Source organism: Podarcis tiliguerta, assembly GCF_965153285.1.
Source record: "Podarcis tiliguerta genome assembly, chromosome: 7".
NCBI classification, from domain to species: domain Eukaryota; kingdom Metazoa; phylum Chordata; class Lepidosauria; order Squamata; family Lacertidae; genus Podarcis; species Podarcis tiliguerta.
This window is the reverse complement of record NC_139540.1, coordinates 62,454,834-62,467,914: the sequence shown is the minus strand read 5'-3', so window position 1 is coordinate 62,467,914 and position 13,081 is coordinate 62,454,834. Positions and strand designations below refer to the sequence as shown.

Below are 13,081 nucleotides of genomic sequence, written 5' to 3'. Positions count from 1 at the left end.
CCTGAACCCAGTGCCAGATCTAATGCAAGCATCACCTAGGATTTGGCCATTCATCATTCCCTGTGAGCAAACAGATGCCAGCTGGCAAGCATATCTTGCAATGAGTGTCCACTTGCATTTTCTGAAGAGGTCCAAGCTCATCCTCTTTCAGGGCACCTTATTAAAATGAGATTTGATGGGCAGGGAATGCAATTTGCTATTTTCTTTGGGATTAGTCAGCAGGACTCCCCCGTGGAGAGGCACTTTCCAAAGAGAAGGTTTTTCTATTTTATAACAGGATCAGGAAGGTTTGAAATCTGACCCTAGAATCAATGATTATATGATTAGCCCAAGCATCACCCCCTGCTCTCCACTGCTGGCTGCCTGCCTACGATGGGACCACTACTTTGACAGGCGGAAGGATGATCTGAAACAGCAAAAGCCTTTTTGGAGCATCCAAGGCTAGCTGTGGCCCTTGACTAATTGTGAAAATTCAAGAGATGATCCAGCATTTTCTTTCTGTTCCTCCCACACAAGGCAAGTCATTTCCATATCTGAATCCCCTGACCTTCTTTTAACCTTCCTTATTACCCCAATCTGACTCATCTCTGGGTTCAAAAGGGTTCTTCATGTGAACTTTCCTCTTCCTGGATGGCACAGGGAACTGTGGTTAGCTTTAAACAGGAAGCGGAAGCTTCTGGTATTTTCCTCGCATGAAATGTAGGGTGTTCGTTCTTGTAACGCTAAACTATGGCTATGTCTAAAACCAAGCCATTTTGTTCCCTTCATCCCCATAGTGTTTAGGAAAGGTGAGGCATTAACAACTGATTTATGGAGGCTGCAGTTCATTTGTGTTGGAACTCACTTCCTGCCTGGACAAACCTTTATGTATTTTGTGTTTTTAATCTCGTATTATTATGCTGTGAACTACCCTGAGATCTACGGACAATGGGCGGCATACAAATTTAATAAATAAGCAAATTGCTCAACGTTCTCTGTCTCCTGTCATGGCTCGTTTCAAATGTAGATGCATAGTCCCACCCACTCCAGTCTGAAGCACTGAGAAATAATTTGTTTTTGCTTTATTTTTTGCTTTTCAAAGCAAAGACCAATATCTTCTAGATACCTAGCAGTCTTTGCCATCTGTAAGGACACCCTCCTCCACTCCCATCTCATCCATTCCCCCCCCCCCCGTCTAGTATAATGATCCAGTGAAGAGAAGGGTGGTGGTCAGCATCACCATTTGACACTTACCTATAATATACTCAATCCAGAAATGGTCCTTTTCTGGATTATACGGGCGGTTGAATGTGAGTTGGATGTGGAAGGGCTGCCCTCGGCGCACAATCAGCTTGAGGTTGTAATATCGCTCCGTGTGGTGTTCTCTCTTATTAATGTCATCTTCACGGTTGAACAAATGGACATCCTGCACTTCCAGAACATCTGCAGGTGCACAAAGAGATGACCAACATGGCGTTTTTAGTTCCTTCTTGTCACTTGGTTCCCAGAATTAATTCCTTTCCCTTTACCATTTTATCTCACAGATTTCAGACCCTGCCTTTGAATTCTTTAAAATAAAAATTTAAAAACCCACTTGCAGGGCAATCATAAATTAAATCCAACTCAAGGACCGCAATACCTCAAGGACCGCCTCTTTCCATATGAACCTACCTGGACCCTGAGATCATCTACTGAAGCCCTCCTTTATATGCCTCCTCCTCGAGAAGTCCAGAGGGTGGCAACACGAGAACGGGCCTTCTCTGCAGTGGCTCCCTGTCTGTGGAATGTTCTCCCCAGGGAAGTTCGCCTGGCGCCTTCATTGTACACGTTTAAGCGCCAGGCAAAAACATTCCTTTTTAACCAGGCCTTTGGTTGATCTGATTTACATCCTATGTCCTTTTAAAATGTGTTTTTTGGGGGGGGGCTGGCTATTGGGTTGTTGTTTTTATTTTCTATCTTGATTTTATTCTGTGAACTGTCCTGAGACCCACAGATAAAAAGGTAAAGGGACCCCTGACCATTAGGTCCAGTCTTGACCGACTCTGGGGTTGCGGCGCTCATCTCGCTTTATTGGCCGAGGGAGCCGGCGTACAGCTTCCGGGTCATGTGGCCAGCATGACAAAGCCGCTTCTGGTGAACCAGAGCAGCCCACGGAAATGCCGTTTACCTTCCCGCCAGAGTGGTACCTATTTATCTACTTGCACTTTAACGTGCTTTCAAAATGCTAGGTGGGCAGGAGCAGGGACCGAACAACGGGAGCTCACCCCGTTGCAGGGATTCGAACTGCCGACCTTCTGATTGGCAAGTCCTAGGCTCTGTGGTTTAACCCACAGTGCCACCCATGTCCCTTGAGACCCCCAGGTAAGGGGTGGTAAATAAATTCTAACAACAACAACAATATAAAGATTAAGCTCATTGAGCAGCAGGCATCCAGCGTTACCATGCAAATGATCTAAAGAGCCTAGGCAAATATTCACCTGGTCCCTCAAAGGCACAAGGAGGATAAGGCTTTTTCATATAAGATATGGCTATCATATCAATGGCTATCAGCTGTCTATTACCTCTGGTATCAGAGGCAGTGTGCTTCTGGAAACCAGCTGTTGGGCGTCATGTGTTCTCATGTCCTTCCCAGAGGCATCTGGTTAGCCGATGAGCAAACAGAATGTTGGACTAGATAGACATTTGGCCTGATCCAACAAGACATTTCTTATGTACTTCAGTATTGGCCTCAGGCACACTTGCCTGGGGAAATGCGACAAGGATGGAGTGCCACAACCAAAAAGTCCCCATCTTACACCAACACAGATGTGGCTCCTGAGAAGGAGTTCAAAAGGCAGAGTTCATCATTGTGCATGTCGATATGAGAGGCAGCAGTCCTGAGCTATATAGGTTCAAACTTTCCCTCTTTCCTTTCCAAAGATCAGAAGTCAGAGAAGAATAGGAGTACTGGGGGGGGGGCATGGCTCATGCACAAGCAAAGTGGCAGCTTGAATTCAGGCCTCTGACAACCAGTTCAGGTCTTCCAGGTCCTTGTGACGTTTGCAAGTGCTATTGAATGGTGCAGGAGCTATTAGGCACACAGCTTTTTTTGTTTAAGCCCTACCAGGTCTAATTTTGCCCATGGGCTGGAGCTTTCTCACCAATTCTCTACTGCCTGCCATTCATTATGTATTGGGCAGAGCTGTGCTTCATCAAAAAATTCATGTCACTGGGATTACCAGTACGACTTGGAAACTCCGGACAAGCTCAATTCCCTACAGGCTGTGTGATGTAGAGATTCTATGTACTGGGGAAGGAAGTGTTTCGCCCCCAGCTGCTCTACAGTGATTAGCATTCAGAAACAGGACTCAATAGATTGTATTATCATATTTGTCATTACCTCCCAAATCCCTGCTCAAAAGGATATTGCATCAATATCTGTTGCGTGACAGAACAGGGGTTGCTTTTCTTTTTGGAGTCTACTCTAAGGGTGCTTCAAGTTTAGCACATGATGCAAATTGGCTGCTTTTTTGATATCTGTTTTTAATTTCACAACAAATATGGCACCGGAATGAAGATGAAATCAACAACACATTGCTGTTTTTATGATATTGGCTCTAGACACAATGCTGGTTAAAGTGACCCTTTTGCTTAATGGATGCTAGGAGATGGCTTTTAATTTAGGATTAGCATCCTTCTATAATGTAACCAGATCAGTCTTGAACTATCTGTTTTAGCAATTTTTATTTAGATAAGGAGTCCAGAAATGTTCGCCCAAAGGATTGTCCTGTGATTTTTGAGGCAAAATCTAGTAGCTGCTTAAAGGCTGCTGAGCATCCAGTATGTTTCTAGACCTCATGATTCGGTGGGGGGGTGGGGGGGAAGGAAACTAAAGCCATATAAGCAGTACTTGAGATTCCCATGGAATACTGTACAAGTGTTTGGATGAGGTTTCATTAAAGGGCAGTTGAGACTTGTCAGCAGAGGACCAGGCTGCTTTCTGTTAGGATTGAGCCCCCGCAAAATATGTATTTTTTACATTTTGCTTTACAATTGGGCAGGAAGCAAGAGAAATGCCACATATCCTAAGGGTGATTTTGGGGTCTGTGAAATGGTGGCTGGGGGGGGGGGGAGATTCCTTAATGATAGAGTTTTCAGATTACTAAGTTTTGAAACTTCCACTGTTTACACACTGACTTGGTTTTAGAAGCCTGGATACATTATGCTTTCACCGCTCCTTGCTTTGATTGTGTGACTTTTCTAGCTATCACCACTGTCTGTTCAGCTCAGGACGTGTATAGCATTGCAGGTTTGCTTTTTGTTTGTTTGGTTGTTGTTATCTTCAGTTAAGAGATTTCTGTTAGAAAACTGAAGAAAAGCTCTTGAGAGACATGAAGCCTGCTCAACATTAGCATCAACGCTTTAAGCATAAAAGGCACCATTTCACATCAATGAGCTCACTTTTGCTTACCAACCCAGGAGCCAAGCCCTATTGCTGGTCTAGATTCCCAAAACTGGATGGATCTCAGGACAATGAATTGGATTTAGAAGCTTCATCTGTGAACTGCAATAAAGTGTTGCAGTGCAGAGTGCTCCTGTTCAGAGTTCCGGCCAGTCCTGCCTTCCTCAAGATACCTTGTTCCATTCCCTCTCCCCACGGGGTTCTATTTTCCCAAGAGGTTTTCTGCTTGTCCCATGCTTTCTGGCATGGGTCCAATATGTTTATATTTTTTTGTCCTAGCTGCCCAGAGTGGCTGGGGCAGCCCAGCCAGATGGGTGGGGTATAAATAATAAAATTATAATAAAATTATTACTACCCGGGAAAATCCACTGTTTACCACTGAACCAGAAGAAACTTAAATCTGCAGAAAAAAGCCCATTGATGTTTATTCTGAGTCAGTGGTAAATTGCAGGTTTCCCCTGGGTAAAGTAGCACACACAAGCAAAAGTGTGGACAAGCCCTCCGTCGGCAGTTTGTGCCCACTGAAAAGACTCATTTCTCTTTGAGTTGTCCTGGATTCCACACACACACACCTGCTACCTAAGGGATTTTTCTAACGATTTGCCAGACTTTAAGCCTACTGCTCACTCCCTCTTCTGTGTGGCTGGTGCCATCTTGGTTCCTGAAGAAGCAAGTTTCCTGTCAGTATTTATGGTAGGCAGGGACCGTTCTCTGCATGAACAACTATTATGTAAATACATTGGTGGGGAGAGGAGGTACTTAATAGCCATGGGGAATACCAGTAAACATCCTCACCGTGCTGGCAATTATACGGCCCTTATTAACGGCAGCCCCTCTCCAGTCAAGTCATTTGAATTTCCCATTCTCGACTTCTGAACATCTGACTCCTGACCTTACGGGACGTAAATGAGGCCTCATGAATGATGCAGCCTCTTTGAAGGCCCGTAATGCATACTGGAGGCAATCCCCACTACCTCCAAATCAAATTTTAATGCAACAGCTGAGCGCCCTTATTGTAATGTCAAACAAAAGAGCCCTGTGGCTGCCCTCAGAAAATATACTGCCCTGTATGCTGCTTCCCATTACAGGAATGCTCTAATAAGGCTTGTCCTTGGGCCGACTAGAGAAAGCCACGCTGATAGGTTCCCGGAGGATTAATCATGTGGTATCATCATCATAAAACCACGTTTGAAAGCTGGTTTCAGCTCCATAACACCTATTCCCGGCTGACCATTTCCACGCCGTTAAAAGTATGATTTGAACTTCATTCTGCTGCCTAGATCAGGGTATGAATTGATTTTTAAGTTCCTTGGGCTTAACCCCCCCCCCTCAGTTTATTATACTAGGGCTGCACTCCTGTGAGGAGGAAGAAGAAGAATTTGGATTTGATATCCCGCTTTATCACTACCCTAAGGAGTCTCAAAGCGGCTAACATTCTCCTTTCCCTTCCTCCCCCACAACAAACACTCTGTGAGGTGAGTGGGGCTGAGAGACTTCAGAGAAGTGTGACTGGTGCAAGGTCACCCAGCAGCTGCATGTGGAGGAGCGGGGAATCGAACCCGATTCACCAGATTATGAGTCCACTGCTCTTAACCACTACACCACGCTGGCTCTATGCACAAGAACTTGAGAGGAAGTCCCAAGGATTTCAGTGGGGTCACAGGAACTGCAGTTTCTCATGCCAGGTCAGGCTATTTGTTTGGGGAGCCAAGTATCTGTAGGATGTCAAATGCAGTCAAATCAACAATTCATGTTTTGACAGAAGGGGCTGAGGCTCACAGAGCTTTCCGGTGAACTTGCTAGAGAGAACTCTGTGAGACCACTCCCCTTTGTGTCCTGACAGGAAGAAGGTGTAGCTATATATGATCATCCCTGCTTGGGCTCTTCTCCACCATGCCACTGTGCTAGGGGGGATCAGGATCAGGTCTGCAACGATAGACTTAAGTGAGTCTAGAAGGATATAATATTAAATTATTATTTATACCCCACCCATCTGGCTGGGTATCCCCAGCCACTCTGTGCGGCTCCCAACAGAATATTAAAAACACGATAAAACATCAAACATTAAAAACTTCCCTAAACAGGGCTGCCTTCAGATGTCTTCTAAAAGTCCCTCACTGAGAGATGTGAGGTTGCAGGGAACCAGGCAGAGGGCCTTCTCGGTGATGGCGCCTGCCCTGTGGAACGCCCTCTCATCAGATGTCAAGGAATGATTGATTGATTGATTGATTGATTGAATTTATATACCCTATGCCCAGATAAACAACTATCTGACTTTTAGAAGACATCTGAAAGCAGCCCTGTTTAGGGAAGTTTTTAAGGTTTGAAGTTTTATTGTTTTTTTAATCTGTTGGGAGCCGCCCAGAGTGGCTGGGAAAACCCAGTCAGATGGGCAGGGTAGAAAGGAGAAGAAGAAATTTTATTATTAATTATTATTATTATTATTATTAACATCCTATGTACTGTGTCCTGGGACACGGGTGGCGCTGTGGGTTAAACCACAGAGCCTAGGACTTGCCGATCAGAAGGTCTGTGGTTCGAATCCCCGCGACGGGGTGAGCTCCTGTTGCTCGGTCCCTGCTCCTGCCACCCTAGCAGTTCAAAAGCACATTAAAATGCAAGTAGATAAATAGGTACCGCTCTGGCGGGAAGGTAAATGGCGTTTCCTGGCACTGCTCTGGTTCACCAGAAGCGGCTTACTTATGTCGGCCACATGACCCAGAAGCTGTCTGCGGACAAATGCTGGCTCCCTCGACCAATAAAGCGAGATGAGCGCCGCAACCCCAGAGTCGGTCACGACTGGACCTAATGGTCAGGGGTCCCTTTACCTATACCTATGTACTGTGTGCTATGGAGGAGGGGAGGGAGGACTCCAGTTCTGGCAGCAGCCCCATGTCTCATGTTAACATCTCAACCTGCCTCAAAGAGAAACACCAGCAAAAGTTCTTGCAAGGCATGGAATCAATCCGCACCGCTGTCTAATAAATTCATCACAGCTCCGAGTATGTGACCCTGGGAGTCCATGAGCCACCTCACCTTGAAATGTTAACTCCCTCCTGACGGGAGGGGGCGGGGCGGGAAGCCAGGAGGTCACGGAGCAAGTCAGGGATGCGTTCAGCTCAGCGTCCCCAGTGCCCCAGCCCTCCGTGATATTCCCCATCTCCATGGCAGCTGATTCTCCTCGCAATCACACCCCCACCGATTCTTCACGCCAGGACCATCTGCTCCCGTTGCTCCCTTGTACGCATGCCAGCAGCCAATTTACAACAACGTCCCCCCCCCCCCCCACGACATGAGTGTTGATAATTTATGCGAGGAAACCCCCACGGGGATTTCTACCAGGATGGTGGCAGGAGTAAATCCCTCCTGCATCCTCCATGCCAGCTCAGGCAAAATGCCAGGGGCAAATGCAGAAACCAAAAAGCAGAAGATCTTATTTGAATGGAGTACACTAACACACGAGTAACGTGTATTTGGGGGTGGGGGGTGTCAATACTTCAGCCCCATTAGCAAAACTGAGAAGAGTTTTCGAATTCAGATCACACCCTTCTAATGATTACAGTGGTACCTCAGATTAAGTACTGTACTTAATTCGTTCCGGAGGTCCGTTCTTAACCTGAAACTGTTCTTAACCTGAATCACCACTTTAGCTAATGGGGCCTCCCGCTGCTGCCACGCCACCGGAGCACGATTTCTGTTCTCATCCTGAAGCAAAGTTCTTAACCTGAAGCACTATTTCTGGGTTAGCAGAGTATGTAACCTGAAGCGTATGTAACCTGAAGCGTATGTAACCCGAGGTACCACTGTATCAGTGTATTTTCACTTCTCTGGGCACCTGCTTTTCGTTTGGTGACAACTTACCTTAATTCTCCTTATGCTGATATGTAAAATTGCGATGGCTTTTTTCTTCTGTGTGTGTGAACCAAAGTTGCAGGACAGGGGGGTGGGGTTAAAGTATCTCTCTTTTCCTCCCTCTTTGTACTGCTTATGCTTTGGAATGTTTTTGTTCTTTAAAAAAATCAATAAAATTAATTTTTTTAACACTGGTTATTAATGTGGTGGTGATGAAATGAAGAAGTAAGAGAGGAAGAAGGTCATCATTGTGGTATGCATATTATTTGTTATTTATTACATAGAGATAGATATTTGCAGTCCATGAGCAGTATGCATGGCAGTATAGCAGACGAACTGTCCCTAAAATTGGAAACGGGTGAAGCAGAAGGAAAGGAAGGAAGTGGAAGCGAGGAGACGCAGGGACACAATGTGCAGCTGTTCTGGCTTAGCTTAGATACAGCACACCATGGGGACAGGCTTCTGACTTCAGAAGACTATTACAACACTCTGCAATTTTTAATGGACTAGCAATGAAGGAGAAACTTGGATCAGCAACCCAAAAAGCTTGTGGAGCACTTAAGAGTTTGTTTGCACACTTGAAGGCTCTGCCCATTGCCTTCCCCTTGCTGCAGTATCTCCGGGCTGAGGCCACACGAAAGAGGACTCATGCTTTTTAATTAAAGACTTTTATTGCGAAGACAAAAACAGCCGTGGACCCTGACCCTCGGCAGATCTGGGACCCACAGCTGCCTTTTTCTTCATTAAAAGGAGAGATTGTGACACTTGTTTAAAAGCAGGTAGTTTGGACCTTCCGTTGTATTTGATGTCACTTGGAAGAGCCCCCTGACCTTCAATAATACCTTTGCAGGAGCATGAAGAGCCTGCAGCAAGAAGTGAGGACCCCCTAATCCCCTCTTCTCCCACTGCTGCATGAGCAGAGGGCTATGAGTTAGTACCTCACCCTGGACTTCAGCTTTCTGCAGAATCATAAAATCATAAAATTGATTCATTGGAAGCGACGCTGAGGATCATCTAGTCCAACCCCATGCAATACGGAGAAATGCAGTTGTCCCATATGGGGATCAAACCTGCAACCTTGGCATTATCAGCACCATGCTCTAGCCAGCTGAGCTATCCAGCCTGACTGTTTCACATCAGGTGAGATCTCAAGTTTCACCATGCTGAAACTCCAACCAACCCCAACCCTTTGGATTTCTTGTGGGTGTTTAGAGTCTATAGTCCACTAAGACACCATTGCTGTCCCAGCTGAGTAGCCTCAGGTCCAATTCCCTGGCATGTCCATATCATCCGAACCTGGGGTTGCGGTTCAGATCTCTCCTCCTTCACTGTAACCACAGAGCAAACATTGGCTACAAATCATGGTAAAGGTGGATCGGGTTCAGACAACACGCTAAGCCAAATTTGCCCTAAACCCAGGGCAAAGCAACCTTCACGTTAGAGGTTTAAAGGCAAATCATTAAAAATGTAGTGTAGTGGTACCTCGGGTTAAGTACTTAATTCATTCCGGAGGTCCGTACTTAACCTGAAACTGTTCTTAACCTGAAGCACCACTTTAGCTAAAAGGCCTCCCACTGCCGCCACGCCGCCGGAGCACGATTTCTGTTCTCATCCTGAAGCAAAGTTCTTAACCCGAGGTAATATTTCTGGGTTAGCAGAGTCTGTAACCTGAAGTGTATGTAACCTGAAGCGTATGTAACCCGAGGTACCACTGTATAAACATCAACAATTGGGAAGCACTTGTCTGCCAGTGCTCCAATTGGAGAACAGCTTTTACCAAAGGTGTCATGGGCTTTGAAGACACTCAAACTCAGGACACAAGGGAGAAACGTGCTAAGAGGAAGGCATGCTTGGTAAATCCACACTATGGTCAACTCCTGCCTGGAAACCAATGTCCCCACTGTGGAAGGAGGTGTGGATCCAGAATTGGCCTCCACAGTCACTTACGGACTCACTGTTAAAACCGTGTTTATGGAAGACTATCTTACTCAGCTACGAGTGATCGCCAAAGAAGAAGAAGACTAAACCATGGTTTGATTTTGTGTGATGTGCTAGCAGGACAAATGTGTCTTTAAGAAGGTTGATTGATGATATTTCTCTGAACCCATTCAAATCTGCCTGAATTGTAAGACCACCAGAAGAATGCTGTTAGACCTGGTAGTAAGACTGCAAGAGGCAGCCAAATGGCCACCAGTTAATTAAAATCAGGAGGGCAACCTGTACCCTCCATCTCACATCAGTGGAAGCAATGTTAATTTTTGCCACTTGCTTATAAGCTGTCCCTTGTGCCAAGCCACAGGGCCCAATCTAGCACCCTGGTGGTCATTTGTGTATATAAGAAATATTATAAAAATAAATCAACATCCTCCTTCCCTTCAGTTCTGCTCCTCCAAGGGACACTTACTTACTTACTTACTTACTTACTTACTTACTTACTTACGTAAAGGGACCCCTGACCATTAGGTCCAGTCATGGCTGACTCTGGGGTTGCGGCGCTCATCTCGCTTTATTGGCCAAGGGAGCCAGCATACAGCTTCTGGGTCATGTGGCCAGCATGACTAAGCCACTTCTGGCGAACCAGAACAGTTTACCTTCCCGCTATTTATCTACCTGCACTTTGATGTGCTTTCAAACTGCTAGGTTGGCAGGAGCTGGGACTGAGCAACGGAGCTCACCCTGTCGTGGGGATTCAAACTGATGACCTTCTGATCGGCAAGCCCTAGGCTCTGTGGTTTAACCCACAATGCCACCCGTGTCCCACTTACTTACTTATAAATAATTGAATTTATATACCCTATATCCAGAGGTCTAAGGGCGGTTCACGGGGGGGGGGGAATCAAAATATAAAACCACAAAATACACAATCAAAATAAAAACAACCACACAATAACCTCCCCCCCCACCCCACCCCCACATTTTAAAAGGGCATAGGATGTCAGTCAAATCTACCAAAGGCCTGGTTAAAAAGGAACATTTTTTGCCTGGTGCCTAAAGATGTATAATGAAGGATAAGCCCTGGGGGTGTAGGATCCTTTATCTTCCCATCTGCATTAAGTCATGACTCATTCAAAATAAGCCCCAAACCCACAAGATCACATTTTAGGAATTTAAGAAGATGCCATATACTGAGCCAGGCCATAGCTCAGTATTGTCTACATTTATAAGCATTGGATCTCCAGGCTGATCTCAACAGGGTCTCTCCCAGCCCTTGAGATGCCAGGGATGAAACCTGGGATCTTCTGCATGCAAAACAGTTGCTCTACCACTGAGCCACAGCCTCTTTCAGATGCATTCTGGGAAAATAATGGATTACCTCTGAACCTCAACATTTGGCAACATGGCTGCAGGTCCCAGGGGAAGCACGTTTTGCTCTTTCTAAACTGTGAGGCTCCTCACCATACCTTGCAGTTTATATCCTCTCGGCACCAAGCCGATCGTCTCCATTTCAGGAACTTCATCTTCATCTGCGTTGGAGACATTGGGTGGGAGAGCTCTTCTCCCACTCGGACCTGTGGGAAGCCCTTTCTTCTTTTGCCTCTCTGCGGCCGTTGGCTCCGTCATTGCAACTCGGTCTCTGATATCCTCTTGAAAGGGAGGAAGCAGGGAGATAAAAGGGGAAATGTGAGCGAGTCAGCAGTGTACCGACATTGCGATGCCACCAAGTTAGGAGGGTTTTTTGAGGATGTCAAAAATATATATCAAAAAACAAAGCAGCTTCAGACCAATGTCAGAATATTACTCCCCCAAGTTCCTCTGGCGATTGGTGCAAAGTTGGAAAGCATATCTACATTTTTAAAACTCGAGGGGGATCTGGGGGAAATGAAAATTCCAAACTTTTGGAAAAATCCCATGCAACAGATTTGGAAGGTGAAATGAAAAATTCGCCTACCTGTACATATAATCCTTCCCAACTAAAAGAAACACACACACCCCATATAGTGCAACTCACTAGAAATTACCCTCTTAATGGAACAGAAATGTCCATGTGTAGAGCACACTTCCTAGAAAGAATCTTGCTCACAAAATGCTTTGGGTTAGAGCAGCTCAACTACTTTCAAGCCCAAGTCAAGCAATTTTTTTTTTTACCAAGTATTAATTAAATAACAGGAGGCATACAGTCAGCTAGAAGAGAGATACCTTGTGTTCGGTGTAGTTTCTCCTCCGTTTCACAAGTACAGCAAACTCTGACGTAAGATACCCTTGAGCAATTGCTATATATGGCCTCAGCCTTCCCCCACCCATCCCCTCCATTCCCTCCCCTTCACGCCTGCAACAGGACAGCTCCCATCAGATACCAGCAGCTGCAGCTGAGACTCGCTTTGCTCTCACCCCCTTGCTAGTCTGCCCTGCCTTCACAGAAAAGGAGTGTTCAGATTAATTGGTGGGAAATCCCTTGGTGCTTCTCCCAAGTGGGAAAATTAGTCCCAAACCTCAGGGGTGTGCCTGGGAAATAAAGAGTGTGGCCGTGCTAAAATACAAAGAACAATGGGAGCCAGTTGGCATTCTGAACCATTAAAACAATCTGCATGTCCCTGTTGGATGCTGCACAGTATCTGGGATGGGACCATCCCAAAAGTTGGACCTGCAAGTACCAAAACATTTTCCAGTTAAGTCAGAGTTGGAAGTATCTGCTCATGAATGCCCCGCACCTTCAAGGATAGTTTCGTGTACTTAATGGCAGCTACCCAAATAGAAAATTGAACGTACACTGAAAACTTCACACAATGAATGAATTTTCACCATTCGATTCCAAAAGTCTGCATTCTGAACGTGAAATTTTGTTTGACTGAGAATTTGAAATTCAGCTGC

At 45.7% G+C, this 13,081-nt stretch overlaps 1 protein-coding gene across 1 annotated transcript in view; it reads right to left on the bottom strand.

Moving 5' to 3' along the window:
• The window catches only part of F13A1 (coagulation factor XIII A chain), a 75,178-nt gene extending 62,636 nt beyond the window's left edge, over nucleotides 1-12,542 (bottom strand). Inside the window, exons 1-3 of the mRNA XM_083449448.1 lie at nucleotides 12,410-12,542; nucleotides 11,674-11,856; nucleotides 1,234-1,422 (exon numbers count right to left, since the gene is read on the bottom strand). Coding sequence (XP_083305574.1) covers nucleotides 1,234-1,422; nucleotides 11,674-11,833 — 349 coding nt within the window. The 5' untranslated portion in view covers nucleotides 11,834-11,856; nucleotides 12,410-12,542. The remainder of the gene's footprint in view (nucleotides 1-1,233; nucleotides 1,423-11,673; nucleotides 11,857-12,409) is intronic.
• Between the last annotated feature and the right edge of the window lie 539 nt (nucleotides 12,543-13,081).